This window comes from Phanerochaete carnosa (genome assembly GCF_000300595.1).
Source record: "Phanerochaete carnosa HHB-10118-sp unplaced genomic scaffold PHACAscaffold_5, whole genome shotgun sequence".
Classification (NCBI taxonomy): Eukaryota; Fungi; Basidiomycota; class Agaricomycetes; order Polyporales; family Phanerochaetaceae; genus Phanerochaete; species Phanerochaete carnosa.
This window is the reverse complement of record NW_006767632.1, coordinates 3,838,084-3,859,134: the sequence shown is the minus strand read 5'-3', so window position 1 is coordinate 3,859,134 and position 21,051 is coordinate 3,838,084. Positions and strand designations below refer to the sequence as shown.

The 21,051-nt window shown below is 54.7% G+C and overlaps 6 protein-coding genes across 6 annotated transcripts; 4 read left to right on the top strand and 2 right to left on the bottom strand.

The window, feature by feature from the left end:
* Positions 1–2,626: 2,626 nt before the first annotated feature.
* Positions 2,627–3,499, bottom strand: PHACADRAFT_95920 (uncharacterized protein; the record flags this gene model as incomplete). Its single annotated transcript, XM_007396428.1, has 3 exons — positions 2,627–3,027; positions 3,088–3,268; positions 3,338–3,499. The coding sequence occupies 3 exons, from the start codon at positions 3,497–3,499 to the stop codon at positions 2,627–2,629; spliced, it is 744 nt and encodes a 247-aa protein (XP_007396490.1).
* Positions 3,500–4,330: 831 nt separating this feature from the next.
* Positions 4,331–5,067, top strand: PHACADRAFT_257284 (uncharacterized protein; the record flags this gene model as incomplete). Its single annotated transcript, XM_007396427.1, has 1 exon — positions 4,331–5,067. A coding segment is annotated over exon 1 (370 nt), but the record flags the coding sequence as incomplete, so codon positions are not given.
* Positions 5,068–6,053: 986 nt separating this feature from the next.
* Positions 6,054–8,910, top strand: PHACADRAFT_257281 (uncharacterized protein). Its single transcript, XM_007396426.1, has 7 exons — positions 6,054–6,155; positions 6,233–6,442; positions 6,544–6,932; positions 7,008–7,685; positions 7,777–7,895; positions 7,943–8,108; positions 8,163–8,910. Exons 3-7 carry the CDS (start codon positions 6,545–6,547, stop codon positions 8,648–8,650), a joined length of 1,839 nt encoding a protein of 612 aa, XP_007396488.1. The 5' UTR covers positions 6,054–6,155; positions 6,233–6,442; position 6,544; the 3' UTR covers positions 8,651–8,910.
* A 1,050-nt stretch (positions 8,911–9,960) lies between these two features.
* On the bottom strand, positions 9,961–14,075 carry PHACADRAFT_63801 (uncharacterized protein; the record flags this gene model as incomplete). The annotated part of the gene is made up of 6 exons (XM_007396425.1): positions 9,961–10,143; positions 10,197–10,491; positions 10,543–11,112; positions 11,171–11,240; positions 11,290–11,325; positions 13,970–14,075. Coding segments are annotated over 6 exons (1,260 nt in total), but the record flags the coding sequence as incomplete, so codon positions are not given.
* A 1,072-nt stretch (positions 14,076–15,147) lies between these two features.
* Positions 15,148–17,107, top strand: PHACADRAFT_257275 (uncharacterized protein). The gene is made up of 7 exons (XM_007396424.1): positions 15,148–15,435; positions 15,498–15,533; positions 15,596–15,665; positions 15,721–16,246; positions 16,299–16,345; positions 16,393–16,687; positions 16,744–17,107. The coding sequence occupies exons 1-7, from the start codon at positions 15,213–15,215 to the stop codon at positions 17,023–17,025; spliced, it is 1,479 nt and encodes a 492-aa protein (XP_007396486.1). The 5' UTR covers positions 15,148–15,212; the 3' UTR covers positions 17,026–17,107.
* Positions 17,108–17,351: 244 nt separating this feature from the next.
* On the top strand, positions 17,352–18,716 carry PHACADRAFT_257272 (uncharacterized protein). The gene is made up of 4 exons (XM_007396423.1): positions 17,352–17,537; positions 17,605–18,368; positions 18,419–18,474; positions 18,528–18,716. The coding sequence occupies exons 2-3, from the start codon at positions 17,666–17,668 to the stop codon at positions 18,433–18,435; spliced, it is 720 nt and encodes a 239-aa protein (XP_007396485.1). The 5' UTR covers positions 17,352–17,537; positions 17,605–17,665; the 3' UTR covers positions 18,436–18,474; positions 18,528–18,716.
* Positions 18,717–21,051: the final 2,335 nt, after the last annotated feature.

Genomic DNA, 21,051 nt, shown 5'->3' with positions numbered 1-21,051 from the left:
GAGGGTAATCATCGCTAAGTCTGCGTTCATGAGCCTTAGGGAGCGAGAGGCTGTTATGGAGGACGTACCCAGAGAAGAACAGCAGAACAGTATGAAGGGACGCGACTCATTGCGCGCAGCTTATAAGCCCCAGCGGCCGCACAATTGATCATCCTGTGCACAGGAGAAGACATTGCATCCCGTGATATGAATCTGATGGCATGGTGGGATGCTTAGCGAGCGATGGTGCGCAGAAGAACTGACCGTGAAACAGGCCGGGAAGCAACGCGCGAAAATCAGGGTTGTGTGCCGAATGTACTTGATGCAGGCGGGCTCCAACAAACGATGACGAAGTGGATACTCACGAGGACAGCCGAACGTTATCCGCATCGAAGCAGCTCTCACGACTACGAAGATCTCGCGCAGCGAGAAGAGATAGCTTTCTATTGCTGGGAAGATAAGGACGACGTCGGTTAGTCGGTTCTCGCCCCCATTGCACAGGACGCATTGACGTCTAGACCGAGTAACAGCGCGGATCCATTCTTCATTCCGCTTGAAGGGATGCGACGATTGCCTGCGATACGGCAGGGACAGTATCTGCCCTCGTAAGAAGCTTTTGTAAACACGTGTGGAATGATGTCAGGAAAAGATAGTCATGTCCTCGCGCCGCCGGGATTCTGTTCCCGGAGCGCTGCGCCTTCTGTCATCAGAGATGCCGCGCATGCCCATAAAGCGACTGTCGGCTTGATATGGATGCCCACACGACCTGGAACGGGTCGTGTGAGGGATGGCGATCTGAATTTGCACTCTCATCAGGGTTAAAAGCGATGCGCGAAGCTCTGTGGATGCGAGTCCGGGCCTGATCAGGGTCAGCGAGATTCACGTGATGCGACGCTGTTGGAGAGACACGATGGCCATATATTTACTCTTCTACTGGCTTTCAGCAGCATCTAATCTGAAGCTGAGGTCTCAGTACTTCAGTATAAACAATCAAATCTACTGTGACAGGTACTATCTGTAGAAAGATACATTAGCCCGAGACCTGGAGTCTGCTCTGCAACTGCTGCAGCGAGAATACTGGCTGGTATGTACGCTGTAGAACACGGAACATTAGTACTCTGTGCGCCCCCACGATGACGCGCCTCGCACTAAACACGTGCGTCTTGGCATACAAGCGGATGGTGTTGCCGCTGTCATCGTCGTAATTGTGCACGGCCTGCTTAATTGCGGCCTTAACTGGGATGGCCTTGTTAACCTTGGTTACATCGCAGAGAGCGTCCATGACGAACGACAGAAGTCATACAACCAATTAGCACTTGTTGGCCAGCAATATGAGCAGCAGTACCTCACATTTTTGAGTGGCTGTCACGCTCGAGCGAGATCTTTTTGCTCTGATTCGCTTCTCGAGCTGCACTATGCGCGTCTCAAAACCGTCTTCCACACGCACGTACATCAGATATGCCCCAACATCGAGAGCCGCCTTCAGCCGGTATGCATCTTCGACATATTGCAATAGGTCTTTGAGAGAACAAGTTTCTTTGCTGTCGTCCACTGATGCCGCTGTGAGCATACGTCACGGTGTGGAGACGTTGCGGACACTTACTGTTCCTCGCATGGTGCTGGTAGATTTGAACGAGGCCGTTAATTTTTTTGATCTGGTTTTGAGAGGCTTTACGCTGGCGCCGCCAAACTAATGTCACTGTGCCTAGCACAAACTGCTGCGCCGCGGGGAGAGGTTTCCGCTTGGTGAACCTAGAGGTACTCCTGGTCAAGCCATCCGGCCCGAACAAGATATAAACGAGCGGCTCATTGTCGCAGCTAGGTCGTGGAATTGAACAATCTAGCTCCGTTGGTTTCTGTTCCTAAACTTGGCATTGACAATGATGACGCATAGGTTAAGTTACGCACCTCTGCACTGAGGAGCCAATAGCCCCAACGAAACTTTGCTTGTTGTGCTTCCATCTCCTCGTCAATAGCTTTGGGAAGTTTTCAGACGTGGACGATGCGTTGATTTAGCCAATCAGAAAGCTTCGTGCGGGCAAAACTGTGGTCATCGCCATTAGTTCTGAGGCAGGAGAAGTCCTCACACTGCGCTCTGGGCCTCTCTCTGTAAGCGTCCCAGAAGAGCCTGATCGCCTCCACGTCCTCCACCGTCAGACCAAGGTGCAGGTTGTTGCCGGCGTCCCACGGGCGGTACTGGGGCCTGTCCTCTCCTGCCACGCAGCCCACTTCCACGGAGCACCATTGAGGTCTACCGCGAGGCGAAGAATAAGTCCCAGATAAGTTGCACAAGGCATGGGGGAGTTGTCGCCCTATTGTTGCCGCCGGTCGCAAGACCGCGAAACATCTAGCCAGACTCGCAGCCAGCCGTCCCGCTGATGATGCATGCCTTTTTTTCCGATGTGATGGTGGCGGCGTCGCAGTGCAAACTGTGCCCACTAGTACTCGCTAAGTAACAATGCAGTTTCTTGGACCGATACAACGATACAAGTAGTGTTGAATAAACACCGGTAGGGTATATAATCAAGTCATACAAGTAATTTAAATTAAATATCTGTCCTTCTAGCATCCGAGATGTCCAAATTAATCCTATACCATCTCCTTTCCACTTCCCGAGACCCACAAAACCTACATCCCTTGTTCCACATTAGACGAAGGCAATAGTGACGATATCGCCCTCGACCGAGGCGGAAGCAATAGTAGTGCCGTTCTGGACGGTGGTCACAATGGTCGCGTTAGAGATGTCGACAGGGCCTGACGAGGTCTCGGCAGATGCAGTGATGTTGACCGTGCCAAAGTCGACGAAAGGGATGATGTCACCGGAATCGTCGATTTGGGACCCTATCATCCATGCTACTTCCGCCTGCGAGCAAATAGGGCCGGTCTCAATGGCCACGGTGGAGGTCTCGTCTGTGCTCTCGTTGGTTATGACCGCCGTGCTCGACGTCGCATTCGTCATGGCGATGGAAACCGTTATGTTGTCGCCCTGCGCGAAGCTAACGCTGGGAAAGAGGTTAGTGCTAGCATTAGGGAAACTCGTCCAAACGGCTGCGAGAATATAGATGATTTGTCAGCATGCGAGCAGGAGGGCAAGGAGTGCGGACTGACCATCGATAAACTGTGAACCATTATCAACCCCCATTTCAATACCAGCTATGATGCCGTTCTCGCAGAAGACGGAACCAAGGTCAACTAAGAGGGATGCGATGTAGAGGTCACTCGGGTCGTCGCCCGCAGGCACAGCAAACGTCGGAATCGCGAACGACCCCGTGACGCTCGTGAAAGGCACCTATGTGGAATCAAGTCTGTCGGCACATGCAACACACAGACATACACACAGACATAAGAGGAGACTTACCGTAGACGCATTTAACTGGGCGCCGGCCGTGGTGTTGCCGATAATTGGCGCGCCGCCGGCGGAACGACGGGCCATGCGGACATCGCGACGTTCCTTGGGGGCCGGCATCGAGACAGCAGTGGTGGCAGCGAGAGCCAAGATAAAGGAGGTGATGAAGAACATGGCAGTATGAACGACGTAGGCTAGAAAGAGCTGTGAGGCTATCGAGTCAAGTGAGGCGAAGAATCTGTGGTTTGGCTATGGCGGTCGGGCGAGCTTATAGACGTCGGAGGCCTGTGCAGCAAGCACCTGCAGCTGCGCGCCATGACGGTCCTTGGGTGCTTCATCATGCACAGAGTTTCGCGAGGCGGGGAGGGTCTCATTACGATTGCGGCCGTTACGATTCAAAATGTCGCACACCAGGGTTTTCAAAGGTCTGGTTCAGATTTAGACTGACTTTGATGGCGGTTCGACGTTCAGACGTCGAAGGACAGCCTGAAAAGGTACGGTTTCGGGTCCTGAAGCAACGTTTCAGACGGGATCGTGCTGAATTCCGTCCAATACCATCGTCCAGTCTGGCCGACGCTCTCGCCGCTCTCGAGAGCGGCAGTCACGGTGTTGCGCGCGGTGCCACCGCTTTTCACGTTCCTACCTGTTATAACCAACATTTGTTTTCTTCGGGCCTGAGACCTGAGGCGCGAAACGTACAAGAAGGAAAAAACCTGTGTGCACTACTTATCACTGTGATGATAAGACTCATCGACGCACCAATAAAGCTCTCTGCCCTTTCGCTGTCTCTTCGACGTCTTCGTCATCCAGGTCTGGTGGATCTTGATCCTCATTGTACCAGGTGAGCCTTGGGATTAATAGTGAGGAGGGATAACAAGCCGGTCGCGGTGCGAGTCTCCACCCCGATCCTGCCACCAACGCACCCTTGCCCTGGGTGGAGGCAAGCACCCAGTTGCTCTCGGGGCACTCCATGGCATACTGGTAGCATAGTTAACCCGAGTAATGCGCCGCGTATAGTAGGATCAAACGGCAATCACAGTTTCACCCTACAGATGATATCAAAGTATTAAACAGTATATCAAGAGCCTATGATACAGTGGATATTGCGCTGACTATGACACACGGCCCTTGCGGCATGACAACTTGCGAGAGCCGTGCCCGCCGCTTACGCTCTTGCCATTCGGACCTGTCCTCGCTGCTCGCAGGCCAACTTACCACTTGACGACACGTCGCCGCGCCGTCCGCTACTGTTTATGCTTGTTGCCCAACAATGGGCTGCCGCGCTCTCTTCCACTGTTCACCCACCCGCAGAGGGACAAGCCATCATTCCCGTCGTTTGGGCAGCACAGGGCGAGCCCGTCCGCGTGCTGCATGAGCAGCAGTGCATGACGTACGAGTCGCGGACCGTCGTACTTGCCAACCTGCCCAATGACCTGACATTCCCGCTGCGGTCCCCACCATTCTTATCCGCCCCTCACACACAACCACTCACCCGGCGTCTGTCACTTTTCCTCTGTCCCTGCATCAGTGCTGCACAACCTCTCACGATCCGCTGCTGTCGTGTCGCAGCGACGATGAAGAGCCACATGACCTCAGTACGCCAGGTCAGAGCATCTATCATGAGATAGTCAGTGGCGGAGGGTCAGCTCAGCTTCAAACTACTTACTATACCTGTACCATATCGCCAAAAAGGTTGCTCGTCATCGTAAGCAGAGGATGAGGGGGGGGGCGAGTTCAACAGCGACGCGGCAGTGAGCTGATGGCGCCATCAGTTTAGGGCCGGTACTTATGATCTTGGGAGGGTTAAGCACTGCGTCCGAGCACCCGCGTTGGTTCAGGTCGATCGACGATGATATCCCAATTTTGTGTGCGAACTTTCTGTACATGCAGCGATAGATGATTACACTAGTAGCGAAGCTTACCTCCGGCTAGGCCTTAGACTCTTCAACTGGCTTTCCCTCGTCTGACTGACTCGCTCAAAATTCATTTTGCACCGCTAGCGCTGCAGCTTCCACTGTTATAACAGAAGATTAACCGTCACACGCCGCTCTGTTGACAGCAATAAGCTTCAGAATTCTCTCCGCTTGAAGAGACCGAGATCTACTTGCGCCTTGAAACCAAACCAAGTTGTTCTATTCAGATCGCGTCTCAAGATGTACTCGAGCTCCAAGATACAGTAGACGTTGCTGTCTTGAATGAATTTCTTCAGCAGATTATATTACGACAGACCATACGACGAGTCTCACGGAAAGGGCCGGAAAGACCGGACTCTCGTATGGCGTAGCCAATCAACAGTAACCGTTTAGCTTCGTGGATCGATCTGGGACGACCCAATAGAGTTGATTCAATTAGCACAATACGTATGTCGAGCGTATGAAGAATGGGTGTATCGTGTGCTTGTCTGCAGTCAGGATTGACGGAAGATGACGAGCCGAGGGATGTATATAACCGAGCAGAGACTAGAAGATAGCTACCCGCCACACCTCGCTCGATGATGACGTTGAACTATGCACAGTCAGATCGGCCTGAAAGTCATTCTACGTTTAGGCCACTATCCTCTCCACAGCCGTCTGCACTTGCACAGCTTTGTGAGCGAATTGTGTGCCAGAAAGTGCTTAAAATCACAGGCACGCTGCGGGCCACAGTAGCGTAAGCGCTCAGCCCCTCCAACGAGCACCTGCCATTCTTGGACATCGCCAGGAAACATACCCTCTCTGCCCAGTCGTGGGCCGCATCCTCAATATACCCGTCGCAGAACAAGGCCAGAAGACGCGTCCAAGTCTGTGGACAAACACTGGGGAAAATCTAACCGAAAAGTGGTGGAAACAGGGTGGGTTTTGGCTCTTATCTACCAGTTTCCGAGGCTTATCTGGTGCATCACACACCGGCACAATTTGGCGGGCATAGACGCAAAAGCAATATGTCACACGCTGGCTCTTACGACTCATCTCGTTCCCACTCAGTCATGACAGAAGACGAGGAGGATTGGGAGGACTACGTCAAAGGTGGCTATCACCCAGTACACATCGGCGACACCTTCTCGGATGGGCGATATGTTGTAGTCAGGAAACTCGGCTGGGGGCACTTCTCGACGGTCTGGTTAGCGAAGGATACAAAGTGAGCGTTTCGTTCTCGTATATTGCATCTACCCGTCCTTCCGAAATATCCCTCTAATATGTCCCGATTTCCCCACCCTGCCTACCGCTGCACCCACCCAGAATGAACCGCCATGTCGCGCTCAAGATTGTAAAATCAGCACCTCGCTATACAGAGACCGCGTTGGACGAGATCAAACTACTCCAAAGACTCATTACATCCTCCACACCTCCAATCCAGCCGACCCCCGACAACCCAAATCCGCCCCTCTCGCCTGCGCAGACCCACTCGGGCAAATCGCATGTCATTTCGTTCCTCGACCACTTCCGACACAAGGGGCCGAATGGCACCCATGTCTGCATGGTTTTCGAAGTTCTGGGAGAGAACCTTCTCGGCCTCATCAAGCGGCACCAAAACAAGGGCGTTCCCATGCACCTCGTCAAGCAGATCGCGAAGCAGATTCTCCTCGGGCTCGACTACATGCACCGCTGTTGCGGCGTCATTCACACCGGTCAGTCGCCCATTCCTGACCACCATGCTTGCTGCGGCCGCAACTGATCTGTTGCGCCCCGCGCTTTGCCGCCAGACCTCAAGCCGGAGAACGTGCTCATATGCATCGAGAACGTCGAAGAGATCATCTCAGCCGAGCTCGCCGCCCAGTCCGCATCCGCGACCGCGCCGCCGACACGCCTCGTCGGAGTCCCGCCGTCCAAGGGGCGCGGGGGCAACCAGACGCCAAGATCCGAGTCCGTCTTCATCACGGGGTCACAGCCGCTGCCGTCGCCAAGTTCGTCGTACGGCTCGTCCTCGCACCTCGACCGGTGGGCGTTCGGGATGAGCAAGATCGAGGGCGAGGCTGCGAGCAAGCCGGGCTCACTCGGGGACGGCGCGCTCGAGATCAAGAAGAAGGGCAGCAGCAGCGGGAGCAAGGACGACGCGGGCCCGCGCTCGGACTCGATGGAGCAGGCTGCGGAGCGGATATCGAACGTGAAGCTCGAGGGCTCACCCTTTGGCGAGAAGCAGGCCTCGGGCAGGGGCAAGCCCTCGGGGCTGTCGCTCCTCTCGCAGCAGGCCCCAACGCAAAAGCAGCCAGAGCCGCCAGAGCCCAACCCGCCGCCGTACATGGAGGGCGCGCTCGAGGATGAGGGTACCACGAACGGCCCGGCGCCGCCGATATCGTCGTCTGCGATGTCCGTCGACCAGCAGCTGCCGCTTTTGGACGGGACGGAGAAGATCACGGTCAAGATCGCTGATCTGGGCAACGGTGCGTGATGCTTTTTTTTTTTTAGTTGCGTGCACTCGTGACTTCGCCCGGCTGTGGAGCGTGCGAGGCTGACTTGGCCCTTCGCTTATAGCGACGTGGGTCGAGCATCACTTCACGGACGACATCCAGACGCGGCAGTATCGCTGTCCTGAAGTTATTCTCGGCGCGAGGTGGGGGACGAGTGCAGATATCTGGAGCGTTGCCTGCATAGTACGTTCGTCCTCGGACTGCGCGGAGGCTTGGCTGATGTGGCGCAGATATTCGAGCTCCTGACTGGCGGAGACTATCTTTTCGACCCTGCATCTGGATCGCGGTATAGCAAGGACGATGATCACATAGCACAGATCATGGAGCTCATGGGCGAGTTCCCGAAGAGCGTCGCGTTCTCGGGCAAGTACAGCTCGGACTTTTTCAGCCGGAAAGGTGCGCTTCTCGCTTTTAGCGCCCTCTCTGTCGTTGGTCTCAGACACTCTACAGGCGAGCTTCGGCACATCCAGAAACTGCGCTTCTGGCCGCTCGGGGACGTGCTGCACGACAAGTACCTGCTGCCGAAGGAGGAGGCGGACATGATCGCGTCGTTCCTGAACCCGATGCTGCGGCTCATACCCGAGAAGCGCGCGAAGGCGAGCGAGCTCACCCACCACGCCTGGCTGGACGGCACCGTCGTGCAGGGCGAGATCGACGTGATCCGGCGGGCGGAGGATGAGGACCGAAAGCGGCGGGCGGCGGTGGCGGCGCAGGCGAACAAGGGCAAGGCGATCGAGGCGCCGTTGCGGACCAGGGCGGACGAGCAGGAGGAGGACGCGATGAAGCCGGTGGACGAGGCCGTCGGGGCAGACGATGTACCCAAGATCGCGGTGCCGGTGCCGTCGTCGGCGGGCGGGAAGGAGAATGCGCACCGGACGGTGCCCACGCTGCATTCTGTGCCACACCATACGAAGCCGGGGGACCAGCACAAACGCTGACTGGCGTGAACGACACTACTAGTACTTTGATTGCTCGAGTTTTCTCTGCCTTGCTATTGCCTTTTGATGTGCCATAGATTGGCTTGACTTGTAGATCGATGGTTCCCCTGTTCTTCATCTGTAGCAGTTTGTGTACCTGTGCTTGTGCTGTTTGTTTCACTAATACGTTCTTGCTTTCTTAGTTCCTGTTCTGTAGTGGCTCTCCTGTTGGCTCGGCTATACCAGTGAACTTACTCACTCTGAGGCAGCATTCGATATACTCTTCGTCTCGTGTGGGGACTCGAGCAGTTTGTTTGTGCTGGACAGCGATGATTTGTTGGGACTTGTGATCGGGGGAATTGATTCACAGCTGACAAACGGATTCATCATCGATAATATGGCGCGGCGGTGGGTGCGATCGCAAGGATAAGTTCGGGGCGTGATATGGGGTTGCTTCGTCTCAGAGCTCATCGTCAACTGGCAACGGAATTTAGCGTAGTATCTCCACTTGCCAATAACAGCTGAAGAAGGTCTGTCTAGGGAAGAGCCGCTCGAGTGGCCCGTGATCGCGAGCAGAAGTGCGGGGCGTGTTCAAAGTGCCACCACGCTGCGCGCCCCGTCGGAACCGGGACTTGCGACGCAGGTCGCCCAAAGTCAGGTACATCCGGTGAGCGGAGACGATCACAACATGGACCAGGAAACTGGGACCATCGTTTGTCTTCCGGTCTGCAAACTCGAGTCACGGTTAAGCTTGTGGGCGTCAGTCGGTCCCATGCGCGTCAGGATTCAGGAACCACCGCGTGCCTACCACTGACTCGCAACCAACAGAGTACCACAACGGTCCTCGCCTGACCGGGTTATGTGTGCTCGTGTGTCATCGTGAGGCATACGATTACTCGCGTCATTGTCCGCTCGTCGCTCGTTGCGGATCTGCGTCTGCATGAGGCAGGTGATTATCCGACGCACGTATGGTGCGATCTTGCGACAGCTCGTCTGCGCGAGCAAGTCTCCGAGACACAGGAAACCAGCATGCTCACAGCTATGTTTCTGATCCTGGTCCCTGGCCGACACGCGGCTGCATTGGCATAAAGTGACAACTGTACAGAAATGAATATGGATAGTATAGGCGACACTCTAAGGTGCAGCCAGTCTACAATATCTATGTATAAGTGAGGTCATGACTCGTCCACCTTTGAAGGCTTTTCTGTGCTCGTCCTCAACTGCTCACGAGCCATCTTTTCGGACACTTCCTGCTGCTGGGGTGCTTTCTCCTTGGTATCGGCTTCTGCCTCAACCTCTTTCTCCTCTTGTGGCTGCCTGACTGGCTTTTTGCGCCATGCGGAGCCGCCTTCCCAGCCAAACCACGTATATCTTGTGCAGTGCGGCCCACGAACGAAGAGAACAAACAGGCAGAAGCTTTCGCATCCGAGGCTCAGCGCCGCTGCCGCACGCCAGCCGTGGTGGGTGAACAACGAAGTGCCCGCCGCGGTCCCTATGATTTGCCCGATGAAGATCTGCCCACGCTGTCAGGAACGAGGACAGCCGAAGATGCTCCGCAAACACGCACCGACATGATGAGCACCGCGTTCATGCGCGCGCGCGTCGAGGGGTCGAGGCCGAAGACGCTGGTCGTGAGCGACACCTGCTGGAACTGCCGGAAGGAGTCGATGCCGAAGCAGACGATGATGACGACGGAGACGTTCAGGCCCGCGGCCGCCGTCTGGATCGCGTAGAAGATCGTCTGGCCGAACGTCGCGATCAGCGTGCCATACCACGGCACCATCTTGTCGACGAGCCGCCCCAGGATCGGCGACGTCGAGACGCCGCCCATGCCCACGAGACCGAAGAGGCCGATGACCAGGCTGCGGAAAACGTCAGCGTGCGAGCGCAAGAGACCGCCAAGGTTGACTTACGTGCTGTAGTTGTAGATTGGTCCGCCGAGCAAGAACGTGAGCGTGACCCAGAAGTTGGTGAAGCACGCCATGGACGCGATGTTGATGAGCGACGACTGGATGAGCAGCGGCTCGGTGACGGCGAACTTCGCCATCGTGTACAGGATGCTGAAGTAAGACATGTGCTCGTTCTTCGGGGGGAAGTCGGGCAGCTTGAAGTACATGAGCAGGAGCACGCACGACTGCAGACCCACCGAGAGCCAGTACACGATGCGCCACGTCACAAAGTTCGCGACGACACCGGCGACGACACGCGCGAAGAGGATGCCGAGCAGCAGGCCCGAGAGCACAATCGACAGCGCGGCCGCGCGCTTATGCGGCGGCGCCAGGTCCGCGGCGAAGGGCATCAGGATCTGCGGCACGACGGAGCTGAATCCGATGAGGAAGCTGAGGGCCTCGAACGCCTGGAGGGAATTCGTGAGCGGCAGGCCGATCGTCAAGGCGGTGGAGGCTGCGATGAGCACGAGGATGAGTGCTCGTCGCCGGACAAGATCACCCAGGGGAGAAATGAGGAGCAGACCACATGCGTAGCTGAGCACAACGTTACACATTAGTCGGCATGATGTGCTATTGGTCAACAGTTGCATACCCAGCCTGCACAAGCGTGGGAACTCGAGAGACTTGATTATAAGAGACGTTGAATGACAGCGATAATTGGACTAGGCAAATGGTCAGATGGGTTCCAAACACGACACGAAAGGAGCCTACTAAGAAGTGGTTGACAATAGTATAGGTTTGAGACGACTGTACGAAGGGTAACGGTCAGTGCATGAGTTCACCGGTGGCAGCTTCCCACGTGCATCATCGACCGAGAAGCGGGCACTTACTGAATGTGCTGCCGAGGCCAAAGAGTATATTGAGGAAGATGTCGAACTTTGGCGGCTTTTCCTTCGTGACCCACAGGTACTTCGGTATCGGCAGAATACCAAAGTCGCGCTTGTGCACATGCTCCTCGGACTCGGGCGCCTCGATTGTGGCAGTGTCGCTTAGCTCTCCGCGCTCGACGTCAGCCTCAGGCCGTGCGTCATGCTTTTCGTCGCGTTTCGTGTCAGTCGTCATCGTGCTGGGTATGTCGTTGCCGAGGACGTCGTCGCCGGAGGGAGATGGGAGCCTCGACCAAACGCAGTTATGCACGTTCTGCTTAAATACCGTATGGGGCTCCAGTGCGGAACGCTTTTGGCTGAGTAATGCTGCTCCGAGGGAGCCTGGGAGCAGGAATTCCGGGTCATGAGAGACAACATCCTCGCACGGTAAATGCACGGCAGACAAACGGCACATGCGACGGCAAATTCTCGAGAGTTCCAAATCGAGCGTCCAGCGCTTGGAGTTAGCATTTAAGCGCATCATCGTTTTTTGCACCCGGCGCATCATCCCGACGCCTTCCTCGTTTGGCATGTCTCACCGCCACGAATGCTTGCGCTTTTTCTGACCACCACTACGGGCTTTGACGCTAGCAGCTTGGGCTTAGTTCGAACTGTGCTCAACTCTCTGCAGCCTTATTGACTGTGCGGTCATGAATGGTCATGGGTTTAGACCGCATCTTTCCTTGATATGCCCATATAGAACTCACCGAAAGCGCGCTGCATCAAGTTTTCGGAAGGCGAGCGGGCTGCTATGCTCACAGACGAGAAATGACAGCCTGCGGACATAGCGTATATGAGCAAGGTGCTCAATCTCTAAGGAATACGTAATCAACAGAGCTTAATGACCGGCGCTTGACAGTATACTCCGCACCTAGTCCTCAGGCTCGTCTTTCTCGGAACCGACTGCCTCCACTACCATCCGCGGCCCGCTTTTCATATTTTGCGCTCGCTCGACCTTTTCATCATCTGCTTGCTTTTCATCTCCGCACTCTGGTGGCACCTGCTCGACGGCTGGCACCTGCGGGTTGGTGCGAGTCTTCCGCACGGCGATGCCGCCCTTGTACCCGACCCAGGTGTACCTCGGACAGTGAGGTCCGCGCAAGAGCAGAACCAGCACACAAAAGCCTTGCCAGCCAACGGAGAGAGCCGCAGCAGCACGCCATCCGTGATGGTTGTACACCGAGGTTCCTACCGAGGTGCCGAGTATCTGACCGAGGAATATCTAGCGTACCCCTGGTGAGCAAACCTCAATTTCTCGAATGCGTCGACGCTCACAGATATCATCAGCACGGAATTCATTCTTGCTCGTGCGAGGGAGTCCAACCCGAGCACTCTGGACGAGATAGAGACCTGCTGGAGCTGTCGAAAGACATCCATGCCGAAGCAGACGACGATAACGGCCGCAACGCTGAGTCCCGCCGCGCCCGTTTGGATCACGAAGAATAAGAGGCAGGAGCTGGAAGCGATCAGCGTCGCATACCAGGGCACCATCCCGTCGACAAGCCTGCCAATGAACGGCGATAGCGAGATGCCGCCTATGCCGACCAGCCCAAAGAGGCCAATTACGACACTGTTTTCAGGTCAGCCCGGTGCCTGATGATGGAAGCGCGGAATCATACGTCGAATAATTGTAGATGGGCCCTCCAAGAAGGAACGTCAATGTCACCTGGCACGCGATCAGCTCATTCATACGTCTGGTGTGCGAAACCGATCCAGCAATGGACCTGCATACCCAAAAGTTTGTGAAGCAGGCCGCGCCGGCGACGTTAATGAGCACAGCCTGGATGAGGACCGGCTCGGTGACTGCGAACTTGGCCATGGTGAGCAGTATCCCGGCGTACGTCAGCCCCGTGTCTTTCGCGGGGAAGTCGGGCAGCATGAAGTAGAAGAGTACGGACACGAGCGCCTGCAGGCCGACCGCGAGCCAGAACACGACGCGCCAGGTGACGAAGTTCGCGACGACGCCGGCGACGAGGCGCGCGAACATCACGCCGAGGAGCAGGCCGGACAGGACGATCGCGAGCGCCGAGGCGCGTTTTTCCGGCGGCGCGAGGTCTACGGCGAACGGCATCAGGATCTGCGGGACGACGGTGGCGAAGCCGACCAGGAAGCTGAGGGCCTCGAAGACGCGGACGGAGGATGTGATGGGCAGCCCGACGGTAAGCGCAGTCGCCAGCACGTTCAACAGCAGGATGAGTGGACGCCGACGGACCAGGTCGCCTAGAGGTGTGATCAGAAGCAAGCCCACGGCGTACCTATCATGCGTGCTGTGAGTGAGCGAAGCATGTACGATGACATCAGGGACGCACCCCGCCTGAGTCATGGTTGGGATGCGCGACACTTCATCGTATGAAACGTTGAAGGACTGCGACAGCTGGACTGAAACTCGAGGTGAGTAAACCGCCAGGGGTAGTGGATAGGACGGCGTACTGAGGAGCGGCTGAGAGTAATATAGGTTCGCCACGGCTGGCGTACCCGCGGGGTTAGCCCGAACGACTGATACAAGCGAGGGATATCGGGCTCACCAAATGTGCCACCGACCCCGAAGAGGACATTCAGGGTCAAATTGAATGTCGGTGGGTGTGACGCATAGTATTGCAGGTGCTTAGGGATGGGGAGAAAGTTGAAGTCCAACGTCTCCAGTGGAGGTTCCGACACGGGGTCTGCGGGATTTGATGAACGCTTTTCCAAATCGTCGCTTTGGGCACCATCAGGTACGGCCTTGGCGCGCCCAGCGTCGTACTGAGATTTTACCTCGCCACCATGCTTCTCATTAGGGTCGTGATTCGACACCATGGTGGCAGCGACCGCGGTAATGAAGAGGTTCGCATTCCGCACGGGGCGCCGAGGTCGCTTTTATAAAGCCCATGCCATAATATCCGATTTTCAAGTTTGAGATGTGTAAGCAGAGCGAGACCAGCAGGCGCACTGGGTGTTTCATCGACGTGTGGCAGAAGCCGAGGCGGCAGGAAATCCAACGCCTGCCTTTTATGGGTATCTACCGCCAGGCATGCGGCCCAGGGGGATGTCAGCTCAGCAGAGACGCCACCATGCTCGGCGAGTGAGGTATACAGGACTTGAAACGATGGCAGCCATCTGCAGCTACCAAAATAAACAACGACGGGGGTCACCTCCTGCCTGTGCGCACGACCCTTGATGCGGGAATTTCGGGTCCCCTTCGGTCTAGATCGAGGTGAGCCAGGTGAACTGCGATTCGGTCCGTGGGTAAACCATTGGGAACGATATCTCCCGCGTAGAATGCACGCGAACCGTTTGTATAGCAAAGTTAAACGGTGTGATCGATGCGGGCTGCAATAATGCCTCCGTGGCAAGTACTCAATTTTGGTCCCAACGGAACCTGCTTCTTGGGAGATTACATAAGCGCTCATAATGATTGTGTCAATATTGCAGACCTCCACGGCGATGCCCGCGTGGGATCAGGACCAATTCATGTGATAAGCCCGTATCCAAAATTGCGCATCAGCGGCTCTCTGCCGTAAACAGCAAACTCCATCTCCTTCGCCTTGCGTCGTTGCGAAGGAAGCACGCATAACATGCTCCGAGCGTGCGAGTGTAACCCAGCGGCGGCGGGAAAATCGGGGAGTCATCTGGGGGACTTGCTGCGTTGACACTGCAACATATATATACCAGTCAGCCATGCGGGAGAAAGTGTTGTGTGGACCACCTGCCGCCTGCTCTGCTCGCCAGTTCGTCCCACGGACACCCTGACCAGCTGTAGTCGCCCCTCGAGCTGCAATCCTGGCCGCCATGGCTGACGAGAAGACCCGGACCGACGCCCCAAGCGTGGTGCAGGACACGCTATCGACGTGCGACACCCTACCAACGCCGGCTTCGACCAAGGCAGCTGCGGAGCCCATATCGCGGGACTTTCTCTTCTTTCCAGTTCCGAGGTACCTTCGTCACAACCCTGAGAAGCCGGTTCGCTTTAGTCTCTCCCTTAACTGTTTGTTTGCTGTCGCGACCACTTTCAGTACGTAGTCATACGGTGCTTCCCTGGCGCTTGGGGCAATCTGACGCACATTTGTCCCCTAGTTGTTGCAAATATCTATTGGTGCCAACCGATTTTGAGTGAGTATTCTGTAATGCTCATTTTGTGCTTTACATTGAATATTCATGACGTGCATCATTAGTCGAGCTATCAATTGCGTTCGGTGTGTCATACGACAGAGTATCACATATTCCTACTTTATTGCAGGCTGGGTGCGTACTCTCCGCACGCGTTATATGCCAAATCGTGCTTACCATATTCCTCCAGGTATGGTGTCGGTCTACTGTTCATCGCGCCTCTGGGGGATCTCATCCGGCGTCGCCCACTTATCCTCATGTTAACCTTCATCGGCTGCGCTCTTACCTTCGGTGTCGCCTTCACCGAAAGTTTTGTCGTATTTCAAATCATTTCGTTTTTCATCGGAGTCGCTACCTGCGTCCCCCAGATCCTCATTCCCCTTGCCGCCGATCTAGCGCCGCCACAACGTCGAGCGACGGCGATATCTATTGTCGTCTCGGGACTGCTCCTCGGTATCCTTATCGCACGTGTTATCTCTGGTCTAGTTGCGCAATTCGCCTCTTGGCGAGTGGTGTACTACCTCGCCATCGGCGTCCAAGGCATCATCTTCGGATTGCTCTACTTCCTCCTACCCGACTTTCCCGCGGTTCACAACAAGGGTGTCACATATTGGGGAATCCTGTACAGCATGGCAAAGTTTGCTGTCACGGAGCCCCTCTTGATTCAGGCTTCACTCGTGTGTTTCGCAGCAATGGCATGTTTCACTAATTTTTGGGTAAGTGGGATTTGCCAAATTACAATATAGACGCACTTACGATCTCCGTTAGGTGACGCTGACCTTCCTGTTGGGCGGCCCTCCCTATTTCTACTCTACGTAAGTCGGTGATTTCCTCCTCAGCGCAGGTAACCAATGTAATGCAGGGTTGTCATTGGCCTTTTCGGTCTGGTGGGAATGTTCGGCGTTTTTGCCGCCCCGCTCGTCGGGCGCGTCGTCGATAACGTCGTGCCGTGGACGGCAGCCGTCATTTCGAACCTTGCCCTGATTCTCTTCCAGGCGATCCAGACTGGAGCTGGTGGGATCAATATCGCCGCGGTCATTATCGTCTGTTTCGGCATCGACGTCTTCCGACAGACACAGCAGGTGTCGCTCACAACCGCTGTGTTCGAAATCGACCCGAAAGCACGGTCCCGCCTGAACTCAGTCATCCTGATTTGGGTAGGCTCTCCACAGCTGATGTTACGTCAAACGGCGAGCTTATCAGCTGTTCAAAGGTTTTCGCGGGTCAGATCATGGGTACATCCGTGGGCACCGAAGTCTTTGTCAAATTTGGATGGCGTCCTGCCGCAGCACTCTCCGTTGCTTGGTCAGGGTTCACTCTCCTTGTCATGCTGATTCGCGGGCCGCACTGCAGCCGCTACACATGGTTTGGATATGAGGGCGGATTCCGGTTGCGGAAGGCCGCACTCGCCGTGCCTGAGACTGTGAAGCTTGAAAAGGAGTCGGATGTACGAACCGTTGGGCAGTCCACTATGGATGAGAAGAGCGCAGCATAAAAAATAAAAACGAGCTACTACCACTGATTTAATTATGTCCCTTGTATAAGTATCGGGCGTAGGTTAAAATAATCACTTATCCGGAGGAATTGATCGTCGTGGTCTCGGAAGGAAAGCGCTTGCAGTGATCGCCGAAGACTTTGTGGCGTATATCGGTCCGATGCCGAACCGGATCTTTCCGTCCGCCCAACCAACCGGTTCCGGTCCGAAGACCTTTACCACCGCCCCGTCATCGTGCCCATTCAACTCGGGTTGCAGTGTTGCATTCCAGAGCTCGCATAAGGCCTATAACGGGACCCACGACCTACGCGCAGAAATTATATCCTGTCGTCGTTCTACTACATCCACGCTGAATCAATCCAGGAAGGTTACCGCGCTGGACGATCTCCTCGACCCTCCGTTTGCGTCGTACACATTCTCAGCAATGTGAGAAGCGGAAGGATCGATTATGGACCGAGAAATGGACGGTTGGCCGCGGACGGGTGATTGGACGAGACTGGGGTAGAGGCGCGGTAAGTACATGCGATGTCGTCTGACCTCATCATGGCCGCTCTACTTACATATGTTCCTCCATTCTAGCAGCGCTGTCTTCTCTTCTTCTTATAAAGCGGATCCATTCAACAACTCGTTACCATCCCTCATGCAAGTGCCCGACGAACTCCTCTTGCTCATCGTGAGCTACTTCCCGCTGACCACCCTCATCCGTGCGCGGGGAGTGTGCAAGCTCTGGCGGTCCGTCATCCCAGGCTCACATATCCCTACCTACCGCCGCAGCTTAGTGAAGCTCTATCTCCGCCTCATCGACTCTCCTATCTTCCTTCCGACTCGCAAGCAAATACTCGACCAGCGCTGCTACTGGAGCCGCGAGACATACCTGAGCCAGCTTCCGAAGGAGCTCCCGGACGACTTCCGCTGCTGGGTGCTGGAATGGCCCGAGCGCGCCATTCTTGGCCTTGTCTGGCCAGGCCTTCGCCACACGCGCAACATGTTTTCCGAGGCTGACCTCCTCTGCGACACCGGCACAAACATCCTCCCTATCAACATCCTCAACAGCGTCGCCTTCCACATGCCCTCGCCATTCATGATGCAAGCATACATGTATTCCACGGGTCTTCGCGGCGAGACCGGTGTCGCTTTGCTCATCGACGACGCTTTTATTGATGGGTACCAAAAGAGTCGTATCCTCCTGTTGAGTGGGAGGTGCAAGGGAGTGGAAATGGTGGGGCGTGTATATCAGGTAGCTGGGGTGAAAGGCGCCATGGACACGCCAATCGCCAAGAGCTGGACCGAGTACCTTGAGCAGGAGCTATCGCGGCAGGAAGCGTGGCAGTTACAGCACGAACGTAAGCTTTATCTGTCGGAGTACACTTCAACTCCCTCATAGAGTTCGTAGGTTGCACTCGTTTGTAAACTTTGTGGGTTGGCGACATATATATATGTATTAGAAGGGTATTACTCTTCGCATGATTGCTTTGATATTGACTCTCACAATGACATCCCAGGCTCGGATTCGTATTCTTGACGGAAATATGCAAACCTGCTTCGCTTGCGTCGGAGGGATGTAGCACCACATTCTGCCGTGTTGTTCTAGCTGGTTTCGGTGGCTCCCTTGCTGGTCTTTTCGGACTTTCGATGAACGATTTCGGTTACCAACTTCTGTCAAATTGTATGGCTCGGCTAAAATGTACGGCCTTTCATGAGGTTCTATGTGTTATGACGTTGACACTGCATGAGCAAGGGTCCTCAAGGGTCCTCAAGGGTCCTCAAGGGTCTTGATGGCCCTGTCAAAACCTTCGTGGCGTCAATCCTGTCTTCTGATTGCGTTCTCGTTGTTTCAAGCATTTCGCGTACCATGACCGCGGCAGCCGTCGGCGAGACACGCGCGTCAGCCTTAGCACCGCTTCCCGGGTTCACCGTGATACCGCGGAGGACGGACGTGCAGTGATCTGCATGCTCCAACTACGCAGATCGACGTTCTGGTCTTATAACGTAGACATCGTACGAAGCCTCTGCTTTTAGGATGCTCTAGCTCAGACGTACATGATCGAGCGTGAATCTTCGCCACCGACCCTGGGAGATATCCTCCCATGACTTGAGCTTGAGCTTGAGCTCAATAATTGAGTGCTAGTCATACTGCTTGTGCTGATCAGAGTCAAATCAGCCGTAATTTCCGACTACAGCATGTGCAAGCTCAGCTGGTACTTTGCCTCATATACTCCCACGGATAGTTCGGCTCCTTTCTGACGCCTAGTTCGATTCGCCATCGCCAATCACTTCACGAAGTTTGCCGGCGATACTGTCACGTGCTCGGAAATCGGCTAGTCTACGACATTTTGCTTCATACGCATGAAAGCACGAAGATATTCCATTTTTATATATCTCGGATCTATTGGAATAGGAATAAACTAGTATTTACCGGAGCAGCGGATTTTTACTATCAGTATTGGAAAGACTATGAATACTTTTGCAAGACCGCAGAAACAGCGCTTGGCATAGATCAAGCATGCGCAGTGCCCAAGCAGGCGCTTAAATGTGGCCGAGCCGCCGAAAGAGCGCGTTCGGCCTTCCACAATCGCTGCACGGCACAGATTAAGGATAAAAAATGTGTGCTGCATTAAATAGAGGTAGCAGTTGGTATTGAACGTAGCTTTATGTTGTAAAGTCTTCCAATTCTGTGTTTACGGCACAAAATCCTATATGAAACAGCAGATCAGCAGGGACGTACCTACAGCACACAACAAAAAAATGATAGAATTGAGAAAACATAAGAAAAGCAAGGTATAGCCTATAATAAATGCATATAATATGTTCTCTGCGCCCCCAGCCTCTCGTTGCAAGCGGCGATGTCCATTTCCTTGGACATCTCCAGAACCGCTCAAGCCGTGACCCTGCCGTTTTAAATGTGCCTAGAGAGCCCTAGAAGCGAAATTGGTCTTCAAAAATCTGGGAAGCAAATCTGAGGAGCAGTAGAACAAACCTCAATGTTGACAATAGAAACATATCTATAGGGCGGGGACGGTGATGTAGTGGAAAGAATAATCGCTAATCTTCGCTGCTACATCAGCTCATATGACTGAGCTGAAGCCGTTTACACTTCCTCTCCTTTCAGAACCTTTGACTTCATTGTTGAAAAAAAAGAACGCCAATCTGTAACGGTTGCCTTGGGGGCAACACGAAGCATCAGGCTTCAGGCCTCGTCACAGTCTCCGAGAAGCCAAGGCATGTGTACACTTAGTATACTTCCGCTCTTCAGTCCCACTTATATATTACAACCTCCGGATTATCGCTTTCAGGCTGATCATTGGTAACATCGTCTACAACATGTTTTGCATCACTGGGTTTAACCGAGAGTTGATATACTATTAGGGTCGAATATGCTAGTTATAAGATTAAAATGTGGTGTTAATAAGAGTTTCGTGTGTGTGCAATGAATGTCAGCAAGAGCCCCGTGTATGTGCAATAGTTAAATATTAAATGATAAAACCCATAGCTCAGAAAATAAGCGTAGTCTAGAGACCATCGTCTGGCTTCGGCGCGAACCAGTCCCAGACAAGTCGCAGCGCCTCTGAGTCAAACGGCCGTGCCTCCGCATCCATCATCATCTGCTCCAGAACTTCGTAATGCACGTCGTCCGAGTGGTTCGCCAGAGTCAAGTCTACGGGTGTTCGCTCCTGGGAAATGCGCTCCCGGAGCTGGCCGTTCGTAGACGGTGGCATGCTGACTGATGAAACCGTCAGTCCGGGAGGAACAAAGGGGTCATCGTGCGATGCACTTACCCGGCAGGTTCCGTGAACGAGCCGCCGTCCACTCGATTTCAGATCTGCCAATGCAGAAGCTGTGACGCATAAGGTCACAGGCGGTCCAGCGATGGTGTTGGTTCGGATTGAGCATCTAGGATTCACTGCGTCAGCACTCTCGCTGGGATTTATGGACAGTAAATGCACACCTGCTCCAGGAATTCAAGCAGCGGGAGATTTTTGGAGGCGATGTGACTCAAGTTCTCCTGGAAGTACCCGCTTGGCAGAT